The sequence below is a fragment of the Oreochromis niloticus genome, linkage group LG7, assembly GCF_001858045.2.
Source record: "Oreochromis niloticus isolate F11D_XX linkage group LG7, O_niloticus_UMD_NMBU, whole genome shotgun sequence".
Taxonomy (NCBI): Eukaryota; Metazoa; Chordata; class Actinopteri; order Cichliformes; family Cichlidae; genus Oreochromis; species Oreochromis niloticus.
Window position 1 is genome coordinate 10,367,196 of NC_031972.2, and position 25,126 is coordinate 10,392,321.

Below are 25,126 nucleotides of genomic sequence, written 5' to 3' on the forward strand. Positions count from 1 at the left end.
CTATGCCTTACGAATGCTATATCACTCAAGCTCATATGCATGCGAAGGCAGCTGAGCAAATGCTTTTGCCAATATAGTGTATTTGCCATTTTCAAAGCAAAATTCAATCCAGTTCAGTTATATTCAGTTATATCAGGGGTAGGCAACCTTTCTGATGACGAAATTTCCTCAGAAGTCAATGTGCTATATAATTGCATTAGCAATAAATTTAATAACGCTCTATATTAACAGTTACACACTATATAGAACCACTTTATAGAATTATATTTGTTTGCAGATGTTGGCAGCTATCAGCGAATAGTTATCAGCTATTTTGAAACAAAAAAAAGACACTTTTTATCCATAACAAGAACTCCATAACAGCAAATGAACTGTACAACAGAAAATGCAAATGCTATTTATGGTCTCCTCACAACAATGATAAGAAAAATAAACTGGGCCAATATGGCATGTTTGTTAATACAGAGACACACATGTTAATGTGATCTCTGGTCTCCCACTCAGAGACACAGGTCTCCAAGTGTCCAGCATTCAGACGGCTACCAGAGGACACTCATGTGAGAGAAAATCTGCTCACACAGATATGTAAAGCCAAATACTGTCAATAAGGCCTCTGCAATGTTCTGAAGACAGTTAAACTTATCAGGTAGTGATGTCCAGCAGGTGAAAATGCAAGCTCCATGAACATGCACAGCTGTGGATTTCAGCTGCGTCTGTAGTTCTGCAAACCTTGACCCCCACAGACTAGAGCTTTTCAGTTCAATCAGCTGCATTTCGATGTCCTCTGTGTCCAGGCAGTTAATGCGAGACAAACCCAGCTGCTCATTAAAGCTTTCTGGTTTGATCAGAAAAGAAAACATTGGTCCATACACCTGAAAGTCCCGAAAACGCATTGTGAATTCTGTCTCGAGTCTACGGATGTATCCGTGTATTTCTGTGGTGCTGATGCTGCGCTGAGTGGACAGCTCCTGAAGCATTTGAAGTGTTGAAAAGTCGAAATTTCAACATCGCTTGAAAAAACTGCCAGCTAGCAATGTCCCTCTCACCGGTAGGCTAAGTGATTTTTAGCCAATTACAAGTTGAATCTGGTAGTTGGGGTTGTTAGCTAAGATACCGTCACTAAGAAGCGGCACAAGTAATGTGTCTATGCAAGCTAATTTGCGATGTGCACCGCTGGGCCGGACATTTATTTTTTAACGCATCTTGTCAGATTAATTCACTGCGTGTCGTGCCCAGGGCTGGACTGGGACAAAAAATCGGCCCGGGCATTTTGACTAGAGACGGCCCACCAGGTATAGGAAAAGTCATAAAGCCTTTGAATGAAAACAAACGCTGTTGTGACAGTGATGTACACTGTCTTGTTGGTATATGTATGATTTCTATACATTGTACATCAGATAAAAACTTTGGTTGTAAGATTTAGATAATTATTTGAGACATTTTAAATGAGAATAAGAAAGAAAAGTATTTCTTTGTGCCCCCCTTTCCCTGTTAATGCCCTACCTGGCCCCCTGGCAAAACTTTGCTAGAGCCACCCCTGCACAGTTACCAGCTGTCAGCTACTTAGAAAAGGATCCTGGTGTTATTTGTCTCTCAGAAACAGTTCATAACTTCCCTTCAACTCATTCATGTCACCTAAACCTGTTTCTCCATCACCCGTTCAGCGCTGATGATTCAGTAAGGACATCTCCTGGTTTCATCTTCATGTTTCCCTCTCACCACATATCCAAACCGATATCATGGCCAGCAGCTTTTACAGCTGTGGCTCCAGCGAACATCAGCTGATACTAGAAATTAATATTAAATAAATTCTAACAAAAGCTGATCAAGCTTAAACGCGCTGCTGTTGTTTAGCGCGACATCCGCTGGTTTCCTGTTTCTGGTGCAAACTGGGCGATAAACAAACAAGAGAGACGGGACTTGCGTCAGAAATGATCAGCTGATCATTGATCAGTTTCATGATTGAATGAGAGAAGAAGAGGCAGCTGACACCATAAAGACGCAGAATAACTCCAGCTTTGTGTATTTTTTCCATTCTAGCTGAAGTACGGGACAAACTGCGTTCCTTCTCAGCTCAATACGAAACGCATAATATTTTCTCTGAATACAGGACGATTCCATTTTTTAAGGGACGGTTGGCAACTCTACTAACTAACCTTATGAATAAAATAAAGTTCACTATCAGTAACATCATAGCACTCACCCAGCTGTATAGAAACTCCGTCATGCTAGCTAGTACGCAGTACGAGTTATTGTACTTGACTGTAAAAAGTCAGCACAACGAAAATAAACTACACCTAAACTTGGTTTATATCTGACCCAGATAGACTGCAGGTCATAACTTCTTACCTGAAGTTCAGTTCACCTGACACTCGGACCGGCGACTGCCTCGGGTCTCTCCTCCTCCTGCCTCCCCTTTCCCTCATCCACCTGCTGGCCTCTGTGGAAGCTCCACCATTGCCACCACCAAACAACTGAGCTATTTGTACACATCTGCCAGCATGTGGCCAATCCACCATCTTTCATTGTTTACACCATTACAAAAAAACAAAAACAAACAACAAAAACAAAAAGAGCAAAATCGTCCCATAAAAACGAAAAATCACCATCGGCCCACTGGGCAAATGCCCAATATGCACGATGACCAGTCCAGCTATGGTCGTGCCATCAGTTAACCCGCACGCGTGCCCAGGGTTGCCGACCCCTGGGTTATATCAATAACACCAAATCACAATAAAAGATGCCTCATGCGCTTTATACTGTAAGGTAAAGGCCCTACTATAAACATTTGACTGGCTTCAGAAACAACCCTATTTTTAAAGTGACATGCTCATATTGCCGTTTCATCCTGTCACGTATCATTGCAAGTAAAGCTTTATAATACTATTTTTCCTCTTAAACATAAAAAATATACTTAATAGCTGACATTATGGTATGTTTCTATCTTTCTGGTTATGTTAAACTCACCAGTGTAGTTCTCATTTCCCTGGGTGGCTTCACTCAGCAGCTGGGCTATGGCTGAGCTCACAGCCTTGGTGCTGTTACCCAGATCCTGGGAGCATTTCTCAAGCTGAATAACACAGCAAAAGACATGGAAAGAAATATTGTCATCCATTCCTACTTTTTGAAAATAACTCACCAATTATTATGATTTAAAAAAAATCTTCTGTTTATGCCTCGTTCATGGTGTTGTCCAGTGAACCAAAGCTATTTCAGTGTGCTTTACCGTCTCTCCTGGCAGTGGTTTAAGTTTGCCTTCTTCTGCTGATGCCTTGGCCTCTTGGATCTCCTTTTCCAAATCTCTCACCATTGACAGAGCATTGTCTATTTCCAGTGGTCCACAAGCTTCCTGAGCCTAAGATACACAAAAATATCTGTGATTAGTTAAATAAAACATAGTTATATCTTGTGTGAATTAGACATCAGCCAAAAAAATCAGAAAAATTTTCTACACCATGATTGCTTCACTTGATTCATTGACCAAAAAATAGGCAATCTGTTAGAAATCTGGAAATTCATGTATTTCTTAATCTAAAACAGCAAAAAGAAATCTAGAGAATTAGATCATTCCTGTATGATATCATTTCACAAAAGTTCAAACATGCATGAATGTTTCTTAGCTCTTTCACTCACTTTGCTGACTCCAGCTAACACAGAACAATGAACGCTGAGATCTTTGTCAGAATAAAACTGATGAATATATATAATTAGTACTACCTTTTGTGAGGCAGTGCGGAGCTCTGCCAAGGCACTGGCCAGGTTTTTGGCACACTGGCTGAGCTGCATAGCTGAAGCCTGGTCACTGATGGTGGGAACAGCAGCTTTGGAGGCTGTAACCATCTTAGCACCAGGCTGGTAGAGGGAAGAGAGACATGTTGCATTGGTTTTGATTTAAAGCAGTTCATTCTAAAAAAGAAATGGACTATAAAGTGTTTGCTCTTCCTAAAACTTTTGCTAGAGGTGCGTCTGCATCTCCTCATTCTTATCTCTAGTTAATAACGGTGTTAATAAACATATAAACAATAAACAAATAGAGAAAATTGTCAGGCGGTGGAAGGAATACTTCGAGGACCTCCTTAATCCCACTGACACGTCTTCCGAGGAGGAAGCAGAGTCTGGGGATGAGGGGAATGACCCGCCAATTTCCAGGGGCGAGGTCACTGAGGCAGTTAAACAACTCCTTGGTGGCAGAGCCCCTGGTGTTGATGAGGTCCGCCCCGAGTTCCTGAAGGCTCTGGATGTTGTAGGGCTGTCCTGGTTGACACGCCTCTACAATGTTGCGTGGAGATCAGGGGCAGTACCCCTGGACTGGCAGACCGGGGTGGTGGTCCCCATCTTTAAGAGGGGAGACCGGAGGGTGTGTTCCAACTACAGGGGGATCACACTCCTCAGCCTCCCTGGGAAAGTCTATGCCAGGGTGCTGGAAAGGAGAGTTCGTCCGTTAGTCGAACCTCGGATACAGGAGGAACAATGCGGTTTTCGTCCTGGTCGCGAAACACTGGACCAGCTCTTTATCCTCTCAAGGATACTTGAGGGTGCATGGGAGTTTGCCCAACCAGTCTACATGTGTTTTGTGGACTTGGAGAAGGCATTCGACCGTGTCCCTCGGGGTGTCCTGTGGGAGGTGTTGCGGGAGTATGGGGTGTCTGGCCCATTGCTACGGGCCATTCGATCCCTATACAACCGTTGCAAGAGTTTGGTTCGCATTGCCGGCAATAAGTCGGACTCGTTCCCGGTGGGTGATGGGCTCCGCCAGGGCTGCCCTTTGTCACCGGTTCTGTTCATAATTTTTATGGACAGGATTTCTAGGCGCAGCCAAGTGGCGGAGGGCTTTCACTTCGGTGGCCTCAGAATCTCATCTCTGCTTTTTGCGGATGATGTGGTTCTGTTGGCTTCATCAGGTGAAGGCCTCCAGCTCGCACTGGAACGGTTCGCAGCCGAGTGTGAAGCAGCGGGAATGAGGATCAGCACCTCCAAATCTGAGGCCATGGTTCTCAGCCGGAAAAGGGTGGAGTGCCCACTCCAGGTCGGGGATGAGTTCCTGCCCCGAGTTCAAGTATCTCGGGGTCTTGTTCGCGAGTGATGGGAGAAGGGAGCCGGAGATCGACAGACGGATTGGTGCTGCGGCTGCAGTGATGCGGACGCTGCACCGGTCCGTCGTGGTGAAGAGGGAGCTGAGTGTAAAAGCGAAGCTGTCAATTTACCGGTCGATCTACATCCCTACCCTCACCTATGGCCACGAGCCGTGGGTAGTGACCGAAAGAACGAGATTGCGGATACAAGCGGCAGAAATGAGCTTCCTCCGAAGGGTGGCTGGCCTCTCCCTTAGAGATAGGGTGAGAAGTTCGGCCATCCGGGAGAGGCTCAGAGTAGAGCCGCTGCTCCTCCACATCGAAAGGAGCCAGTTGAGGTGGTTCGGGCATCTGACAAGGATGCCTCCTGGGTGAGGTGTTCCGGGCATGTCCCACCGGGAGGAGGCCCCGGGGCAGACCCAGGACACGCTGGAGAGATTATATCTCTCGGCTGGCCTGGGAACGCCTTGGTGTTCCCCCGGATAAGCTGGAGGAGGTGGCTGGGGAGAGGGAGGTCTGGGGTTCTCTGCTTAGGCTGCTGCCCCCGCGACCCGGCCTCGGATAAAGCGGATGAAGATGGATGGATGGATGGACAATAAACAATAAAAAAAACTCAATGAAAATATAGACAGTGCCAAGCCATGTTGTTTTCAGATTTCTGACTATTCTTTTTCATCTCCCCTTAACCTACTGAGACCCAGACTATTCATTTATGTCCTCTATAATGGAAATTTGTTTTTGGTCTATATCTTCTGACTTATTTGAGGTACGTTGAGGTAAGTTCTAATGTGTTCAATAGACAACATCTTGGCTTTCCAATGATATCTCATGTGTTTGGGTGGTCTCCTTTAGCTCCAAAGAGGCAAGCAACCACAAAAAGTTAAACTGAAAGATGCAACCAGGTTACGTGCACGGCATAAGTTATCAGTGATTAAGCTATGTAAAAAGAAAGACACATTTGTGACACAGAAAATTCCCAGGTTGCAGTAAAATCATCAGAAAAGATTTCTTACCCAGTGACAGACAACAGTGTTACTCCGTCTGAGTTTTAAGATTTCTTGCTTAAAACAATGAGGCCACAATCTGTTTATGGCTGTTTATCATGACTGTACCACAGTTACATAGCTATACTCTTCTGTTGTTTTGTTAGTCTGCTGTCACTCAGTGAAGTTGGTGGTGTGACAATCACCTGCAGGAAGTTCTGGCTGGCACTAATGAGAGCCAGCTGTGCACTTGGGCTGTCAGGCTGAGACTGGCTGCCTCTGACTCCCTGAACCAGCTGAGGGATCTGCTCTGCGACAGCCTGGAGACACACACACAATACAGTTTTTAAAAATATCTTAACACAAGCATAACTTTGCTAAGGTGGACAGTTGCATTCAGATCCTTCACTTTGAAGGGTTTAGAAACCTCTGTACACTCCAATCTGTCCCTCCTTTAAAAGGTTCTAGTCATCATACCTGGCATGGATCGTCTGATTCTCATAGTTTTTAAAGATAAGAGATAAAGGCATGTACTTACTTTTAGTGGGAATAGTCTGGTTTTTTAAATTGTTTTAATTATGAGAAAGAGTACAAAATGTAATTTCTATTTATAATTTCTTTGAGTATATCAAGTTTATTAATAGGCGTGTGGCAGAGGTATGGCTCAGCTGCAGGGGAGGAGTGGGACAGTGAGCTCAAGTGATACTCCTCAAAGTGATACAGTATGTCGGGTCAATCACTACAAGGCGATATTAGGTTGTCCACATGTTTTTTAAAAAATAGACACAAAACCTCCATGAAATTTACTGTTCGCACCACTGATTGTTGATTCTACATAGCAAGCTTAGTTCCATATATGTTTATATAAACCAAAGCAAGTACTGAGTTTTTACCTTGCAGCCCACAACAAGCTGCTGCTGGGCAGCCTGGTTCTTGTTGGTTGAGGCTGCATGTTGTGCAGCAGCAATGGTCTGAGTGGCTGCTGCTGCTGCTTGTTTGGCTGCATTCTGCCAGAAGAAAGGAACATGATGAGTCAATAAAACAGCAAAAAGCACAAGACTAGCAATAATCAGAGAAATGACTCAGACAGAACTAATAATAAGATGCAAATGTTAAACTTTTAAAGTTAAAAACAGGAAGTTACTGAAGCCAGTATTATAATTAAGCATCATGTTATTTCAGACAGGCCACAAAGTTAAACTTAGTTATATTCCCAAAAGAGACTCTCTACTAAAGTGTTTAAGAAATATTCATAAAGAGTTCCACCGATCGTGGTTGGGTGTGAAATAGCTGCATCAGCATGAGACATCATTTTAAAAGCATTTTTGTGGTAAATCAATTCAATTCAATTCTATTTATATAGCGCCAAATCACAACGGTTGTCTCAAGGTGCATTATATTGCAAGGTAAAGACCCTCCAATAATACAGAGAAAACCCCAACAATCAGATGACGGTGACAGTAGAAAGAAGAAATTCCCTTTTAACAGGAAGAAACCTCCAGCGCAACCAAGCTCAGGGAGAGGCAGCTATCTTCCAAACCGGTTGGGGGTGTTACCTCCAGTTTGTTGACTAGGCGTTTCTTGATAGCATTCTGCGCCGCAGCGTTGGTGGCCATGCGGAGACCTTCAGCCGCCTCTCGTAATTTCTGTTGCTGTTCCTCACTGTCGGGATTTGCTGCTGCACCCTGGGATAAAATGTTCACATTACATATTAAACTAACAAATCCAAAAAATGATAACACAGTCTTATCCACAGAGTTAAAAAAACAAAAACAAAGACAAAGGCAGACCTTAGCAGCTTCCACCATCTTGGCTGTGGCATCAGCCAGCAGCTTGGCAGCAGAAAGAAGCTTGCGTGAGTTCTCTAGGTCAGACTCTCCCTCTGCATCCATCTTGATAGCGTTGACCAGATCAGACGTGGCTTGAGCAAGGATACGAGCCTGACGGACCATCTCACCTAGTGTTGCAAAAAAGAAAGATGGAGAAAAATGTGATGATTAAAAAACAATAAAGAAAATGTCATCCTTCCAACAGTTGTGTGAGAAGAATATAAACTGATCTTTAAAAGGCAGAAAGCTATAGAAGAAATATTATTTTAAAATTCTGAGCAAGCATAATATAAAAACTCTTTATAAATACTCAACTCCTTAACCATGTCCCACAAAACAGAAGCTTCTAAGAATGTAGAAAAGGTAACTTAATATAATTAGCATTAAAAGTGGAGGTTAAACTAAGTCCTTGAAAACCAGAATAACTTTCAGACAGAGAATCAATCACAGAGTTGCTCTAATGAAAATCAAATCTTCTGATTGACTGGAAAAAAGCCTCCAGGAGTTTATGGCACACTGTTGTACTATGGTGGTGGATTAATAAACCTTTACACTTCCAGTGGCAATGATAACAGACAAGAAGAATATTATAGTCAAAAAAACAGCCTGAATGATTTAGGATTTTTAAGACTGATGCTTTTTTTCACAAAACATAAATGGATCTCCCCAACCTTAGTTATGTGTAGCTGTTTATGAGTGCTTACTAAAATAATCCTATTTTATTTTCACAAAAAATGTGGATTAGTTGTTTGTGATGCTTCAAATATTTGTTCCTAGCAAAGAAGTTATAGACTGCCATCTGGTGGACAAACTATATAGCAAACACACATTATTCAAGTGTGTTTTTCCCAAGGATGCCTCCTGGGTGAAGTTCTGGCCATGTCCCACCGGAAGGAGGCACGCTGGGGAGATTATATCTCTTGGCTGGCCTCGGAAGGCCTTGGTGTTCCCTAAGACAAGCTAGAGGAAGAGGCTAGGGAGATGGAGGTCTGCACTTCTCTGCTTAGGCTGCTGCCCTGGAGACCCAGGCCCAGATAAGCAGAAGAAAATTCATGGATGGATTTATCTTCTGGTATGAATCCAGATAGTGGTTTATCACAAATAGCTAATATCACCCAAATATATTGGTCACACTGATTTCTCAATGGGTGTCTGGTTAAGAACAGAAAAATCTGGAAGCAGGCTGCTGATTATAGACAACATCAAGAGGCACAAGCTGAAGGTTTTGAGGCATCAACAGTCACAAACATGAACCAAACATTACTGAAAAATTACAGATAGTTAGAGAAGCAGCTGATGCAAGACAGGCCAAGAATATCACAGAAGTAGATGTCCTTGTCAAAAGCCTCCAAACAGAAACATACATAGAAGTGTGCAAGGATCACAGTATATGTAAAACTTTTGTAAAACCTTCTTTTCCTTTTTTGTTATTTTCAAACTGTAAAACTTATAATAATAAGGTAATAATGCATTTTCAAGCTCATCTCAGATTTTAATCACTTACGAAGTTACCATTACGAAATTACTTTTGATGAAGGATGGCCAAGCTTTTACATTTGTTTTCTAGCACTAGCCTCTTAAAAGAAGTCTGAGAATATTTTTTTCTAACTAGACTAATGTAGATATGATCAGGTAACATGCCGGTGGAGTGGTTAGTGTCACCTGACAGAAAGAAGAACTCACTGTGGGCCTCACTGTGAGTTTAAATGTGCCCATTGAACCACTATGGGTTTCCTGTAAGTACTCCAGCTTCTCCCACAGTCCAAGGAGAAGCATTTTAGGTTAACTGGTGATTCAAAAATTGCCATGCACATAAAGTAGATGATGAGTTTAATGTGCATAATATGAAGCACTGTATGAATGTATGGTTAAAATGTTACTTGTAGTCTAAAGCGCTTTCAGTGGTCAGACAACTGCTATATTACATCGCCAGTACATTACATGTTCAAAATCTTTTTATTTATTTATTTTTTAACAGTGACAAGTGAAAAAAAATGCTGACTTTTTTAATATATAGATATTATATATGGAATATCCTGTCTGTCAGCTTTTCTTCAACTATGCTATTCCATATTTGGGGTAAACCAGTGGTGCTTCTGGAAACCAAGATTATTCACAACACATTTTAGAGAATGTAATTTTATGGGTATAAAAAAAAGCCTATAAAGATTTCAAATTACAAAAGGATCCAAAGCCATCCTGTGGAAACAGTTTAAGCTTCCTTCACTTACCAGCATCTCCCATAGAGCTAAAGATGTTCTCAGTGACATCCAAAATGCGGTCAGTGGCTTCTCCATGACGTCCAATGGGATGGCCTCCACTGGCATATTGTTTGATGTGTTGAAGGAGCTCATTAAGAGCCTGTGTGACACCTGTGGCAGCCATGCCCACCTGTTTCAGGAGACCCTCATCACTGGTCGCTCCCTGTGATGCCTCAACACAGCCCTCTACTGACTTAGCCACCAGCTTGCCCGCCTCAATTAGCTGCTCCTGGCACACTGGAGAGCTGATTGTTGGAGCCACCACCTTGAAGAGGGAAAGGATTATTGGTGGGACAGAAAAGTAGAAAGACCTTAGGCTTGGCTCAGTTTCAGTCAACAGTTGTCCCTATCAGACGGTGAACACTGTATTAAAGTCGAGTTCTCAATAGATTACTCACTCTGGTGCAAGCTACTAGCTGAGATGTGGACAAAGCGCATTGAGTTGCTGCTGCGATGACCCGGTTCTGCTGGGCTGAGTCTTCTGTCTTCTGGGCCACATTCTTTGCTTTGAGCACCAGAGCTGCTGCAGCATTAGCCACAGCTTTAGCCAACTGCATCAGCATGTCCTGCCAAAAGCAAACAGCAGTTAGCATACCTTATCATTGGTGAAAATCAGAAAAGAAGTTAGTTGAATCCAGAAATGTATTAAATTTGTATGAAGTCGATAAATATTATGATATCAGGGCAGGATGAATGAATGTGAATAATATCTAATGTGTCATACTTTGTCTTGCATATACAAGAGTAGTTCCCATTGCTACACAGCAAAATTAAAGAACTACCAAAATAGCAAAATACTACAATAATAAAAGTTATGATGGGCACACCTGGAACTGTTGATCAGTGTCTGCCTCGCCTATGTGAGAAAGCAGCTCTCCGCTGGCTTGGCCCACATTTCCAGCAGCCTGCAGCAGATTCTGACGAGGCTGAAACCAAAAGATATTACTGACCTCAGACAACAAAGAGTAGAAAAACACAACATATCTCTGTCTTCCTTTTAGTTTGACTGTGTACCTCTGTGTTTGCAGGTTGGGCAGTCTTTAGCATTTCAGAGACAGCACAGGCCAGGTTCTTGGCAGCACCAAGCAGATGCTGTCCATTTCCTCCTTCATCCTCCATAAGTGCTGCCAGAAGTTTAACACCCTTTGACATCTCTGTTAGGTTGGAGGAGATTGTAGTAACGGCACAGCCAACTGCTGTGTAATCTGTCTCTGCTGGATCACCTAAAGACAGACACAGGCAGAGATTTGTGCTTTATCTCCTACAGGACGCTTGTTATATTTGCATAAGAAACAAATTCAGAAAGTACTCAGAAAACAGATCAGATATCAATGGGAAAAAATCACGCTGGATATCTGCTGGGATGAAAGGATGCTACATCATTTGAAGTAAATGAAAATTATCAGCCTACAGAGGGCTGAATTCAAAGACACCCCAAAAATCAAAGTGAAAAAAACAATGCAGCAGGCTAATTTGTATGGCCTCCATGTGCTTGTATGCATGGCTGACAATGTTGGATCATAGTCCTAATAAGACTATGGATGGTGTCCTCAGGGAATCTCCTCCCAGATCTAGACCAGGACATCACTGAGCTCCCGGACAGTCTGAGGTGATACCTTACGACGTTGGATATATAGAAAGAAACATAATGTCCCAAAAAACGTTCTGATAGGTTTAGGTCAGGCAAATGTGGGGGCCAGTTGGTTATATAAATTCCTTTATCCTCCAGGAACTGCCTGCATGCTTTTGCCTGCTGGTGCATTGGCGCAATAGGGTCTGACAAGGGGTCAGAGGATTTAATTGTGATTCTTAATGGCAGTCATGGTGCTGTTGCCCATGTTAGAGGCAGCATAACTTTCATAACAGCTTCTCGAGACTCTTTCACATCTGCCACATGCTCAGGGTGAGGCACATAACCCCTGTGGTCCACCTGCCAGTTCTGGTATTCTATGGAAAATGCTAATCAGGTCCTCAATGCTGGGCAGTGAACACAGGGCCTACTACAGGATGTTGGGCCCTCAGGCACCCTCATGAGTTCTGTTTCTGGTGAGAGACATTCACAACGGTGGACCTTTTGGGGGTCAACTTGTAGCTCTGGCAGTGATCATCCTATTCCTCTTTACACAAAGGAGCAGATACTGGTCCTGGTAATGGGTTAAGGACCTCTTATAACCTTGGCCAGTTTGGAGTAAACGCCTGTGCTGGGGGACAAAGCAAACCTTCTGGCAATGGAACACATTGACGTGCCATCCTGGAGGAGTTGGACTACTTGTACAACTACCATAGGGTCCAGGTAGCCTCATCCTACCTGTAGTGACACTGACCCTATCCAAATGCAAAACTAGTGCATGCTTTGCATAGCAAAGTAGGGAACATGTTAGCATTAAGACTAAAAAACTACAAAGTGAGCAGTGAAATTTATACGAAGAGAACTGATGCTGAAGGACAACCAGTCTTCCAAATTCGTATTATCATTACTGCAAATGAACCTGGGAAACTTAACATGTGTAATAGTAAGAACGTAAGAATGGGAGAGCACACCTCCTCCACCCTCATTCTGAATGTGGGTGTCCCACAGGGGTGTGTCCTCAGTCCCCTCCTATACTCACTTTTCACCCATGACTGTTCACCTATCCACACCAGTAACACCATTATAAAATTTGCTGATGACACCACTGTCATAGGACTGATCGACAACAACAATGATTCAGCGTACAGAGAGGAGGTTCAGCATCTGAAGCAATGGTGTGACGACAACAACCTGCATCTGAACACAGCCAAGACCAAGGAGATGGTAATCGACTTCAGAAGAACAAAGCGATCTGAGCACTCTACCCTCTACATTGATGGGGAGGAGGTAGAAAGGGTAGAAAGCTTCAAGTTTCTCGGAGTCCACATCTCGGCCGACCTTACCTGGTCCACAAACATCTCCCACCAGGTAGGGAAAGCACAACAAAGGCTGTACTTCCTCAGGAAACTACGTCAGGCTCAATTACCCCAAAGACTGCTAGTAAACTTCTACCGCTCCACCATTGAGAGCCTTCTGACTTACTGCTGCACACTCTGGTTCAACTGCTGCACTGCGGAGGACAAGAGGAAACTGCAGCGGGTGGTGAGGGCAGCAGAGCGGGCAATCGGCACCTCACTAACTCCCCTCAGAGACATCTATACTGGCAGACTTCAGCAGAAAGCCAGCATCATCATTAAAGACCCCTCACACCCTGGACACTCACTTTTTTCCCCCCTTCCCTCTGGTAAACGCTACAGGTCCATCAGGTCGAAGACAAACAGACTCAACAGAAGTTTTTACCCACAGGCTGTCAAACATGCCCTACCTCCACCCTGATTGGAGGATAACTGCACTGCCAACACTCATGGACATTACACCTTATTTATAAATCGTATTTCTGTTTATACTTCAATGCAAACAACACCCCTACCTCTTTAAACTGTATTTATTATAACATTATTTAGTATAGTTCCAACAGCACCCCCCACCCCACTCAATGTGCAATATCACTGATCACACTGCACCTCTCAATGCACCTGCTAGTTAGATGGCATGTATGTGTATGTATATAGATGTAAGTGTGTATGTGGAAATATGTGTGTGTATGCATGTACGGATGCAAATATGTATATATACATATATGTATGTATGTGCGTGTATGTTTGCAGGTGTATGTATAACTTGTACATATCTTTCTTGTGTAAATGTAAATTTGTCATTGTGTAAATACTTACGCTATTGTGTACTTCACACACATGGAGAGATGCCAAACTGCCTTTCACTGTTCTTGTAACAGTGACAATAAAAAGCTATTCTATTCTATTCTATTCTATTCTATTCTATTTTCGGTTTGATAAGAAATTGTGAATAAAATGCCTCAATGTCTTATAAGATTCACATTGTCAGTGCAGATAATACGCATTATATGAGGAAAAGAATTTGAACAGTTCTCTTAATCTTTGAATTCAGGTCTTTTCCTGCTGTATAAAACAAAGCACGTAGCCACGCAGTCTCCCTTCACAAGCTTTTGTAAAGACCTTGCTGTAATAGGTAGTGTAATAGAATGACACCATTGCAACAAATGGTAAATGGACTGGTTCTTATATAGTGTTTTTTATCTTTACTTTAGAACTCAAAACACTTTATTGTTATGATCCAGTGTTGTCAGTGTTTGTTTTATGCGTGACTCCTCCCACCAGAGGATGGCTGTGGGTTTTTTCCCCCTTTCTCTCTTAGGAGATGGACACCTGGGCGTGCCTGCTGAGTAGGTGGGTGGAGTCTCTTCCTGTCCTTGGATTGGATAATTGGCTAATCACCTCCAGTATTTAACTACCAGATGACAGCCACCTGGCCCCTCTCTACTAGCCTCTACCATCCAACAAAGAGCATGTGTTTTTGATTCATTGCTGTGTAGAGTGTCTGTGCCCAGTGATTTGCAAGTATAACACTGTGTGTGTGTCTGGTGTTAGTATCTTAATTTTGTAAATAGCTGTACATAGATTTGTAAAGTAGCAATTGTGTATTTTGTTCACCTTCTATATATTGTTCACTGCAGCAGCCTAGTAGGCGTGAGAAGCCATTTTTGTTGATTGAGTTTTCTCCTGTTTTTCATTTAGAAAGTTAGGTAAGTGAATTGTCTTTTGTTTGGTTTTCATTTGTGTAGGAAAGCATAGGGACCATTAGGAAGTTTTGTTTGTTATTTTTGGCACTGCTCACTGCTGAAGCAAATAAATGGCTGCTTAGCACTTTAAAAGATACTACTGTTTGTGTTCTTGCTTTGGTGGAGCGGGAGTGGGCCAATTTCTTGTTGCGTTCAATACACGCCTAGACAAAGAACGTAACATTATATAGCATGTGTCATTCACCCATTCACACACACATTCATACAAGGACTCTTTTCTACATCTGTGTCTTTTCTACATTCAGACACACATTCACACTCCAATAACTGCATTGGTAGCTATTTAATGACCAATTGTAAGTGGTATTATTGCAAAGTGGAAACATTTAGCAACCAAGTCACAGACTCAATGCTGAGGTGCATACTGCATAAAAGATACTCAATAACGCTGCATTTACTCAATAATTTCCAGAGTTCTGTGATTAATATCAGCAGAAAAAATGTGCACCGGGAGCACGTGCACCGTCCATAGAGTGGGGGGGGTTTTTTGTTTGTTTTTTTTAAAAAGCATGATTAAAAGAATAAAGAGATGTTCCACTATTCCTACCCGCAGTGAGGTTGACCATGGAGGCTGTGCCTGCTGTAATGGCATCCACCTGTGAATGGATTTCATGTTTGGACTCATCCATCTTGTTTTTGCGCCAAGCTTGAGATGCCTTAAAAGAAAACAAAAAAACAATCCATTTAGAATGTAGTCTTCACTATACATGAATCAATACAATCAGCACTTAAATCAGTCCGAGCACATGAGGCGAAATCTCACTGCATCTGTTCCTAATGGAGGCAGAGTATCAAAATCATCCAGTGAAGCTTGGGCAGCCTGGACAGCGTGCATACTGGAGTTAATGGTTCCAGTCAGGGCTTGCTGTGCTGAAGTCTGTTGATTAAAAAAAAGTGAATGTATTAAATTAATAGAAATTGTGAATATAATTCTGTGTTTGAAACAATAAAATAACTGAAATTGCTCCTATAACTTAAAAACATAATGAATGTATTTTTTTAAACTGTACTTGGCTGTTTGGATTTCTGTAAAACTAATTCACAAATATGCAATTCCTAATTTTTATAAAAGCGTCACTTCAGTGCTACAGATCGACATTGGCTGCTCAGTAAGGATTCTGGCATTGTACATTCTCATGGGTTTATGAGTATGTTAGCCTGCCATATTTAAGTTTTAAGGACAGAGAAAATATGGCAGGCTAAGGGTTAGCCTACTGTTACAGTTTAGTTTCCAATTTCTGTTTCATGTTTTATGATTCAGTCATACCAGTGGAGGCATATGTCCTCTGTGCATCTGTCCACTGGTTATGTGCTGCTTAGCTTGAGGCATGGAACCCATCTGGAAGCTCTCTGGTCCACCAGCTCCTGAGCGCATGATGGCTGGCAGGGCCACTGAGCCTGTCTCCACTTTGCCGACCCTGTTGAACTGCTGCTGCAACACCGTGGACCTGGAGTGGCATGAGAAAGAACTTAGTTTTGAAAGCCCTGAGGTGCAGGTCAATGATCCAGTTTGTAATAATGTAGTTGTCTCCTCAGCCGCAACTCTTGAACGCTCAGCTGAAGAGAGGAGCTACGCTGTCAACAAATCACTACCAGGTGGTGACTTAGGAATGCTGGATACTCCATGGATGGATAGAAGTCTTGGAATACCTCTAGTGAAACTTGTATGTGTCAAGTACAGAAAACTATTCAGTGGTAACACTCATACACTTACTTTTTGGGTGACACAGAGTCTTCTAGCATGGTTGACTCTTCATCTCCCTCCAAGCCAAAGTGGTCTTTGCTCTTTTTCTGTCAAGAGAGAGAAATGTGGTGACACACTGGATTATATCAAATTCAGCTTTAAAGGATTTATATTTTCTTTTGTTTTAAAATAAAGAAAAGATTAACAACATGAGTTTCAGCAAAGGCAGCTGCGTAGTAAGATGTTTTTTCTATCACTTTTATGCAACTTTGAACAGTTGGTCAGGAAGCATTGCTCTTCTTGACACTACCATAGTGTCTGGCAAAATGAGTAGGCATTAACAGTGTGACTGGAAAAGCCAATGATGATATGAAAAAGGACACTGTGATCAAAAGTACACCAGACTCACTGGCGAGCACGCTGGGTCCACAGTCCTGTGTGAAAGTGCCATGAGTGGTAATCCAGTTGCACAGAGAAGATAAACAGTGTTGTGCTGCAGTAAGAGCACCCACTTTCAAGCTTGGGCTTGTAAGGGCTTGTAAAAAAAGATGCAGGACTTCGTGCTTCGTCTCACTAGACAAAATGGTGTTGTAGTATTTTTTTGATATTCTTTTAGGAAATAAATTCTTCATCCCCCATCAAAGCATCCATGTTGTCAATGAAATGTATAATGCTGCTGACCTTTTTAAGGATGATGTCGATGTAACCAGCAATAAGCTGAGCTATCTGCTCTCCCTCAGTGGTCTGCACAGAATAGTAACCGTCCTGGTAATCTCCAAAGTCCTAAAGGCAGAGCAAACAGCCATAAGTTAAAATACCTTATAGATTACACTGGAAAATGAATAGCTTCTTCAATAGGTGAACTATTCCATTAGGTTAGGTGAAAAACAGAGAATGTAGTGAGAAATTACCAAAGAATCAATTGAAGGCTCAACTGAATGTATGTAATCTGAACAAAGGTGAAATTTTTCTGCAATTGATTTGTATACAAATTTAAAATAAAACTTTTAATAAAACTGATGGAAAATTTTCTAGAAGCGTTTTTGCTTGAGAGCCTTCCATAATTTGAATTACTTTCAGCTGGAAGTAATTATGTAACGTACTGCATTACTTTTAAGAAGATTGTTCTATTTCCTAAGTACTTTTTTCGAGTAATGAGCCCAACACTGATTACAGCAAAGTGGGGATATACCTCTGACATGCACAAACATTTGACCACACAGCATGCAAATCATTTTCATGAATGTAATATGTCTTTGATATCCTAGTTAGCGATGGTGGTGACTCTTAACGCACCCATGAGATAAGAGAAGTGATATCAGTAATTAACTTCCATCTCTAGGTCTCACTAAAGTATTTTGCAAGAAAAATGCATGGAACGAAGATTTGGAAATTGACATTTTCGGAGAGGATTAGAAATCAGCAAGTGAAGCAATTCAAACACCGTGAATGCATGCTTCATATTAACTCACTATGACTGAGTGCACAGAGGCAATAGAACTGTTTTGGGAAGAAGTCAGATGCAATGTTACACAGTGACAAAAATTCAAACAATCTTAAGGTGTTGCACTGGCCTGGTGGAAATAGTAAAATGAGAAAAAAGGTAGTGTGATAATGTGTTAAAAGTCATTTCAGGTGTTCAAATCAGAAAAAGAGAGAGGGAGAAAGAGAGGGAGAGAGAGAGAGAGAGAGAGAGAGAGAGAGAGATCTGGTTAGGATATTTCTGAACCAGTTAACCTTCCCAGGCTCAACAATGCTCTTATCTTGTCTCTACTTAAGAACTCACCAGGGTGAAGCTCTTTGGTGAGGCAGCCCAACGTTTAATGTTGGTCAGGTTCCACTCCTGGATCACCTCCTTGGTCTTCTCATCAACCCTCATCACGCTCTCTTTGGTTATACCCAGAAGTCGAGGCACCAGTTTGTTCTTACCCTTCATTTTCTCCTGCATGAAGGGAAATGAAATGACTGTGAAGTAAACATAAATTAAACTGGGCAAATATTCATGACTCAATCCATGAAGATCCACAATCAACAAATTAACTTAGCCATCATCCAGCTAGCACTGCAGAAGGAGAGAAAGCATATAAAGTATTTAAAAATTTTCAGTTGAATCTTGCCCTATTTGTGAATTTTTCGTCTCTGACTCTTATTCGTACCCTCCTCTTCCCCTCACCCTTTTTCAGAAATGTAGTAGCAAACTGGCTAGTTTGGAGAACAGTTTCCACTAATACAACATGCTGGACTGGTTGGTAGAAATTGCAAGTTTCTACCTTTGTGCTGATCTTATTATTGTAAATAATATTATTTAATTATGTAAATGAGTATTATTTGTAAAGTCCATCTCAAGCCTCAAATCAAAAGCAACCTCCACTTTGGTAATCCATTGTTCTTCTCACCTTGACCAGAAAGAATGACACACCATACGTTTTTAGGGACCTGGCCAGCTTCACATAGTTGACTTTAGCCTCAATCTCTGTCATGTTTTGACAATTTTTGTGTGCCTGCAGAGACACAGTCAGAGGATTAGAACAACTCACTGTGGTATTATGTACCAGCCTCCAAGTATAAGTCATCTTGATAAAATTTGTGTTTGACCGGATCCATATACAACAGAATAATAAGCAGAACAGCACAGTCAGAACTGACATTTAATTCAAAACTTCCACAGAATCCACTTCTTACCTGGAAGATCTTTTTCTCTCCTTTGTTCTTGATGTATTCTTTGGGAAGGAACTCTTTTAAACTGAAGAGGAAAAAGGTCAAATCAAAAAATTTTTTTTTTTTAACAGCCAGCTCATTACAGTTTGATGACAAAACAACAATACAACCAAAATAGCAGTTATAAAACCAGTGCTTACTCTAAAAAGCCAGACTTGTGTTTGGACTCGTTGTGATCCCCAAATTGAATCTGACACTGATAGCCTGCAAACTCGCAGGCCTTATCAAAGGAGACTGGATGAGATCCATTCAAGATGTCATCGCGGGCCTGTCCCAACACACACACACACACACACACACATCATTATAATTTTTTAAAGCTAAAATTTACAGTGTAAAACAGCATAAAACATTTGAGCCACCCTTCACTTTATAACTAGGAAAATTTAAAAAAGGTGAAATAATTTATTGAGCTAGTGCAAAAATACATTTAAATAGAATATATAAGAAAAAATACAATTGAAACAAGCTTGAAAGTCAATATTTGGTATGACTAACTTTAGCCTGAAATTTGAAATGGTACCTTTCTGTGTTCATAACTCCATTTTAATTTTTTTTAACAAAATTCCCAACACCACTGGCTGAAGTACAGCGCCAAACAATGATAGATCCTCCTTCATATTTTAGAGATGGCTGTAGACACACACAGCTCTATCTTGACTTCCTTCATACATCCTGACAGTGATTTGCACCACAAATTTAAAACCTGGATTAATCACTCCATAAGAGTCAGTTCCATCAGTTCTTGTGTAATTTGGTATGCTTTAGCCTTTCCTCCCAATTTCCCTTCCTGTAGAGTGTCCTCTTGACAGCCAGCTGAGCTTCCAAGAACAGCAGATAGATCTACTGAAGGGCATCTCTCAGGTCCTGTGGCAGGTCTTTGCAGAAGAACTTTTTTTAAGGACACGACTTTCAGATACTATCTATCTGCTGCAGATTGTTTTTAAGTCTGTCTCGTCTTCTTTTGTCCCCCACTTTTCCAGTTTTTTCACAATGTTTTAAAGACACTGCACACCATGCCAAGATATGCCAAGTTTTTAGCTAATAACTTTTCAGGAATCTTCTTGTTTGTCTATTATGTTATTCCTGTCAAACTGTGTTACCTTTGGTGGTTTTTATAGATTCAACTAAAATAATAGGAGCAAATTCTGTGTTTTTGTGATAAGCTGCCAGTAGCAAAGTTCCTAAAAACAATTCAAAATTGGTTCTTTGCAAAGTTGACACAACACAGTTTCATCCCTTGAATTAGGTGTCTTTAAATATTAAGTGACTCATCAAACAACACAAAATGAGTTCAAAGGCAGCCAATAGCCATAGAAATGGGTTTTTTAAAGATCTGAAAAAGAAAATCTGTCTCCTTGGAAACAAAATATTAGGAAATGAGGGGTGGCTCAAGACTGCATATTGTCTATCAAAGACAACAGGAGAAAAATAAATTAATAATAATAATGATAACAAATAATGTCAATAGGAAAATCAGGAAAAACCAGGTCTATGTCAATATATTTTTCTGTACCTGCACATAAAGCAGGTTGAGCTGGACAGGATCTCTGGAATCCACATTTTGGTCTGAGTAGAAGAATTTTCTTCGCAGCAGCAACATCTCTGTCTCCTCCACGCCCTGTTCCCTCAGTGTCCGTCCATGGTCCAACCAGTTCACTAAGGAAAGCCCAAACCACACGGGATGCCATAAAGACCAATATTAGAAATATATTAGCCAGTCAAAATGTTTTAGCATCAAGGTGAATTTTTTTAAAGTCAGTCATATTTTCATTGTAATCTGTAACCATATTTTGATTCAGATAAAGCACTTTGCTTACTCTCTGGAAAAAATGTTTCTCATTCCTGTTTCATGACACCATAATATCTAAGCAGAACACTGTTATAATTCTCCTCTCCCATGAATGTCGGAAAAATTTACTCAGAAAAATTGGTTGAAGTTTTTTTTTTTCTTTTGGATAAAGCTCAGCATAAGGATTGGCTAATGTATTTCCAGACAGAAAAAAGACTAGTCTTTCCAATTCCTTTCAGTGTTACAGAGTTAAAGAATGTGGCAGTGAAGATTTGGTAGATTAGTTTATTTATTTATTATTGGGACTTCCAGATCCCGACGGACAAGATAGTGATGGCTAACTAACCAGACATAGTAGTGGCGGACAAGCAGAGAAGAAGGTTGTAGTGATAGAGGTAGTAATACCAAGCGATAGCAACAACAGGAAGACGGAACACAAGAAACTAAGAGAGGAGCTAGAGAAGATGTGAAAGGTGACCCGACACACACACTTTGGTTAAATAAGTGTGTTACAGAGCATTAGAAAGGAGGGTGGTATTTCTCATACACTCATCGTCTGTGTGGAGTTTCTGCTTCAGCTTTTCCATTTTCTTGTCATCTCTTAAAAGGGTTTTGTCTCTTTTCAGGGTTCCTGTGGTTTCCTCCTTCTTCTCTTCACCAATGTCTCGCACCAGTGAATATTCATCATAGTTTGTAATACCTGACATACGAACAGATTGAAATTACTACATTTATTTTACATTTTACACAGCATTATATATACACAAGAATCTCATGGTAAGTGGGGAAAAAAGCAATAAACCTGTAACAACACACAACATCTTGTTCTGGAAATTAAATGTGAGCTGTGTGTGGCTTATAGCTGACCTATTCTAGCACATATGGTCATCAGCATGTCACTGACAATCTTGGAGTCATCCACCATTACAGTCTTCACTGTCCCATCCAACATGCGGATCTTCAGTGGCCTCTGCTTCTTCTTGTATTCCAGAGTGTCCTGTCAGACAGAGTCAACAGACCAGCTGCTGATATTTTGGTGGAAACTTTAAAATAGATTTAAAATAGATCCTGCTATTTCTCACAACACTCACATCCCACTGCTTTTCTCCCTAGAGACAGCATCATTTTTTACAGAAGCATTAAACAAAAACAACCTGACTCAGCTAATTTATAGCAAAGAAACCAGTGATGTACCTTGGTGAAAGTGTATTTAGTTATCATCACAAATCCATTGCAATTCATATATTTAACAGTTAGTCATAGCCGAATGTGTGATATACTTCCTTACCCCATTCCTTAACATGTAGTAGTCCAGAGCCTTTCCAGCCTCCAACCAGATGCCTTTCTTTGGATCTTCATCAGACAAAAACAGTCCGTAGTCATTTGCTGTAGAAGAAACACAAATGCTGATTAAGTCACTGGATTTCTATTTCTTGCCATACCTGTGGATCTCCAGACAGTAGACTAGAAGTACTTATGCTAGTTCCCTGTTCATGTAAATCACATTAGTGGATTAGTCTTTCAAACAAACATGCTTTAACAGGTTCACATCAGCTTGCCAAAGTCAAAATGTGACTATTCTACTAATTTTCACATTTTGTTGAGTAGTTTTCTTCATTTGAGGAAAACGCTAAGAAGACTTAACAGATATTTTAAAATTTTGACAGTAGAAACAATCTGTTGACTGACACAATATTGGGCAGGTGGTTACAATGTCATGCCTGATCAGTCTATGTGCAATATGCAGCATACAATTTCTCCATGTCAACAATCCAACAATCAGTTCTGATGAAGTAAGAATTAAAAAAAAAACTAAAGAGAACTTACGCTGGCCAAGCTGTGCCTCTGGGACTCTCTCCCTGATGATGCGACAGGCATCGTAGACCATGGTGGAGGGCTCAAACTGCATCGTTTTCACTACATTCCCCACACCAATCTTTAATGAGAGGGCCACCATGATTGCTGCTCTGCACCTCCACCCAACTCACACCTGCATGAGGACCCATAAAGTAGTTAGTTGTGACATGTCAACTGTACCATTACAGTGAAATATCATATTTAATTCACAGTTGAAACAATACCAATAGTACAACTCAATCTGAAAGACATATAAAGTCTATTGAAAAAAAAGACTTTTTGATAAACACACACACACCTTCTTTCCTGTTAAAATGAGGTTTTAACTGCAAGTGTAGTAGTCTACTAACAGCTGTAACTGTACACTCTAAATAATGTCAAAGTTACCTCCTCTCACAAGTAGCACATAGCAGGAAGTTCTCTACATCAGAGGTATTCTCATTGCACACAGCTATGACAAGAACTGCTATATTCATAAATATATTTTATTTTGGTACTCCTTTACATGACATTGCGCTAAAGAACTTCACATTAGTAGGAAGTGAAAACTAATTTCTCAGCCCCATGTCTTAAGCTGAGGTTAAAGTGAGAAACACCACCTCTAGCTTTTTTACATGTGTCACATATAAGGCTTACAGCCTTATATGTGACACATGTAAAAAAGCAAGTGTTTAAAAAAAAAAAGTTTTTAACTGAAAATCCAGTTTTCCAGCTCCTGAATAAAAACATTTGGCTCTTAACCATACCAAGGTATGGTTTTTAGAAAACAACTCTCGGTGGCTTTGCCATTGTGAGAGATTCTTTGTCATTTCTTCATGCAAGATCCTAGGGTAAGGCTGAGGTCGTATAGCAATGAGAGGTAAAGGAAATAAAGAGTAGGGGATTTTCTTTTTCAGCTTTTTTGAAATGACATTTTACTTATCACTGTGACACTGTCAGACTCGCATCCTGATAACACTCTTTCACCATCTAGCTCCCTGTGTAGTATAAAGGGGATTCAACCTAAAAAGTACAGCTAGCAAAATGAATGCTGGGTACTGCAGAAACAAATAAAAACAAACATGATAAAAAAAAAAAAACAATGGCAAATGGACTGGTTATATAGTACTCCACAACTCTGAGTAGTCAAGCACTGCTTTTTACTACAAGTCATATTCATCTATTCTCACACAACCCAGGGATCGAAACACAGTCTACCTGCTCTATCAAATGACAATCAAACTGCTTTCTGACTAAAATCCAGTGTGACAACAGGCTGAGTGACATGAACCACTGTCTGGAGCATTCATATATCGTTGTCATATATCAGTGAGTACTTCTCACTATATCTTAAAAGATTGTAAGTTTTGGTGGGAAAATGTTTTCATACTATACTTCAAAAAAAGATGCTATAAGAAGATGGATGGATGGTTTTAAAAAGGCTAACTTGTAAATATGCTTCTCATTGTTAGGGATCCTGATTATGATTTTACTATTTGACATGATCAGGAAAAAGATGAGTAAAATACTTACCTGACTTGAACCAATTTTTTGTAACAGCCACTCAGATGATTAGCTCTGTGTTTCTTCTACCTATCTGAGGAAAATCAAATATAAACAGATATACAATATTTTTTTTATTGATCCAACATTTTCAATGACATAATGATATGCTTTTACATTATAATGATCTTACAAAACACAGTTCCACAACATTTTGTACTCTTGCAATTCCCCATCATAATAATTTTGTCATCCTATGTGAAATATAACGTTGCAGATAAACTCACTTTTTGACACAACATATGACATAATAATTTAAACGTTCTATTCCAAAACCTAACTGTGAATACAGTACAGAAGCTTTAGACAGTGCTCAGTCCCTGTTCGCACACATACATGTTCCAATAAATCCCACAAATGGAATCTAGTAGAGTTCAAGAATTTTATCTGAGAATAAAGCACAAACTGCTGCTCAACTGAAAGAATACACAAAGCGAATTGGAATGTGTTTGTATATTAGAGATTGTTTCCTTTGGGTTTTTTTGATAACATTGCAGACACTTTTTAAAAAAAATGTTATAAAATAAAACATTAGTTTAATCCATTTTAGCTAAATTAATTTCAGAATTAAGCGTGTAACTAGTGAGAAGGTCCACATAACTGGTGTGTTTCTGTTTGGTAAAGTGTGGCAAGGTGTGGTGTGGTTTGGAAAATAAGACAGGACAAGACAAGGCAAGAAAAATAAGAGTTGGGACAT

General features: G+C 40.7%; 1 protein-coding gene across 3 annotated transcripts in view; it reads right to left on the bottom strand.

The window, feature by feature from the left end:
* Positions 1–25,126, bottom strand: part of tln1 (talin 1) — a 61,414-nt gene that overhangs the window by 20,721 nt on the left and 15,567 nt on the right. The window contains exons 2-27 of one of the 3 annotated variants that reach the window (XM_013265120.2): positions 24,400–24,459; positions 22,858–23,020; positions 22,319–22,416; positions 21,898–22,027; positions 21,578–21,730; positions 20,755–20,897; positions 19,379–19,506; positions 19,203–19,263; positions 18,917–19,021; positions 18,307–18,462; positions 17,202–17,303; positions 16,551–16,627; positions 16,104–16,284; positions 15,600–15,713; positions 15,384–15,492; positions 11,160–11,368; positions 10,973–11,071; positions 10,544–10,711; positions 10,116–10,410; positions 7,846–8,012; positions 7,612–7,740; positions 6,949–7,062; positions 6,262–6,375; positions 3,718–3,852; positions 3,227–3,355; positions 2,968–3,070 (exon numbers count right to left, since the gene is read on the bottom strand). In XM_013265120.2, the coding sequence (XP_013120574.1) occupies positions 2,968–3,070; positions 3,227–3,355; positions 3,718–3,852; positions 6,262–6,375; positions 6,949–7,062; positions 7,612–7,740; positions 7,846–8,012; positions 10,116–10,410; positions 10,544–10,711; positions 10,973–11,071; positions 11,160–11,368; positions 15,384–15,492; positions 15,600–15,713; positions 16,104–16,284; positions 16,551–16,627; positions 17,202–17,303; positions 18,307–18,462; positions 18,917–19,021; positions 19,203–19,263; positions 19,379–19,506; positions 20,755–20,897; positions 21,578–21,730; positions 21,898–22,027; positions 22,319–22,416; positions 22,858–22,987 (3,349 nt within the window). In that variant the 5' untranslated portion in view covers positions 22,988–23,020; positions 24,400–24,459. Of the gene's footprint in view, positions 1–2,967; positions 3,071–3,226; positions 3,356–3,717; positions 3,853–6,261; positions 6,376–6,948; positions 7,063–7,611; positions 7,741–7,845; positions 8,013–10,115; positions 10,411–10,543; positions 10,712–10,972; positions 11,072–11,159; positions 11,369–15,383; positions 15,493–15,599; positions 15,714–16,103; positions 16,285–16,550; positions 16,628–17,201; positions 17,304–18,306; positions 18,463–18,916; positions 19,022–19,202; positions 19,264–19,378; positions 19,507–20,754; positions 20,898–21,577; positions 21,731–21,897; positions 22,028–22,318; positions 22,417–22,857; positions 23,021–24,399; positions 24,464–25,126 lie in introns of those variants that run through there. The other 2 variants (XM_003439498.3, XM_025909140.1) reach the window with 2 other exon arrangements.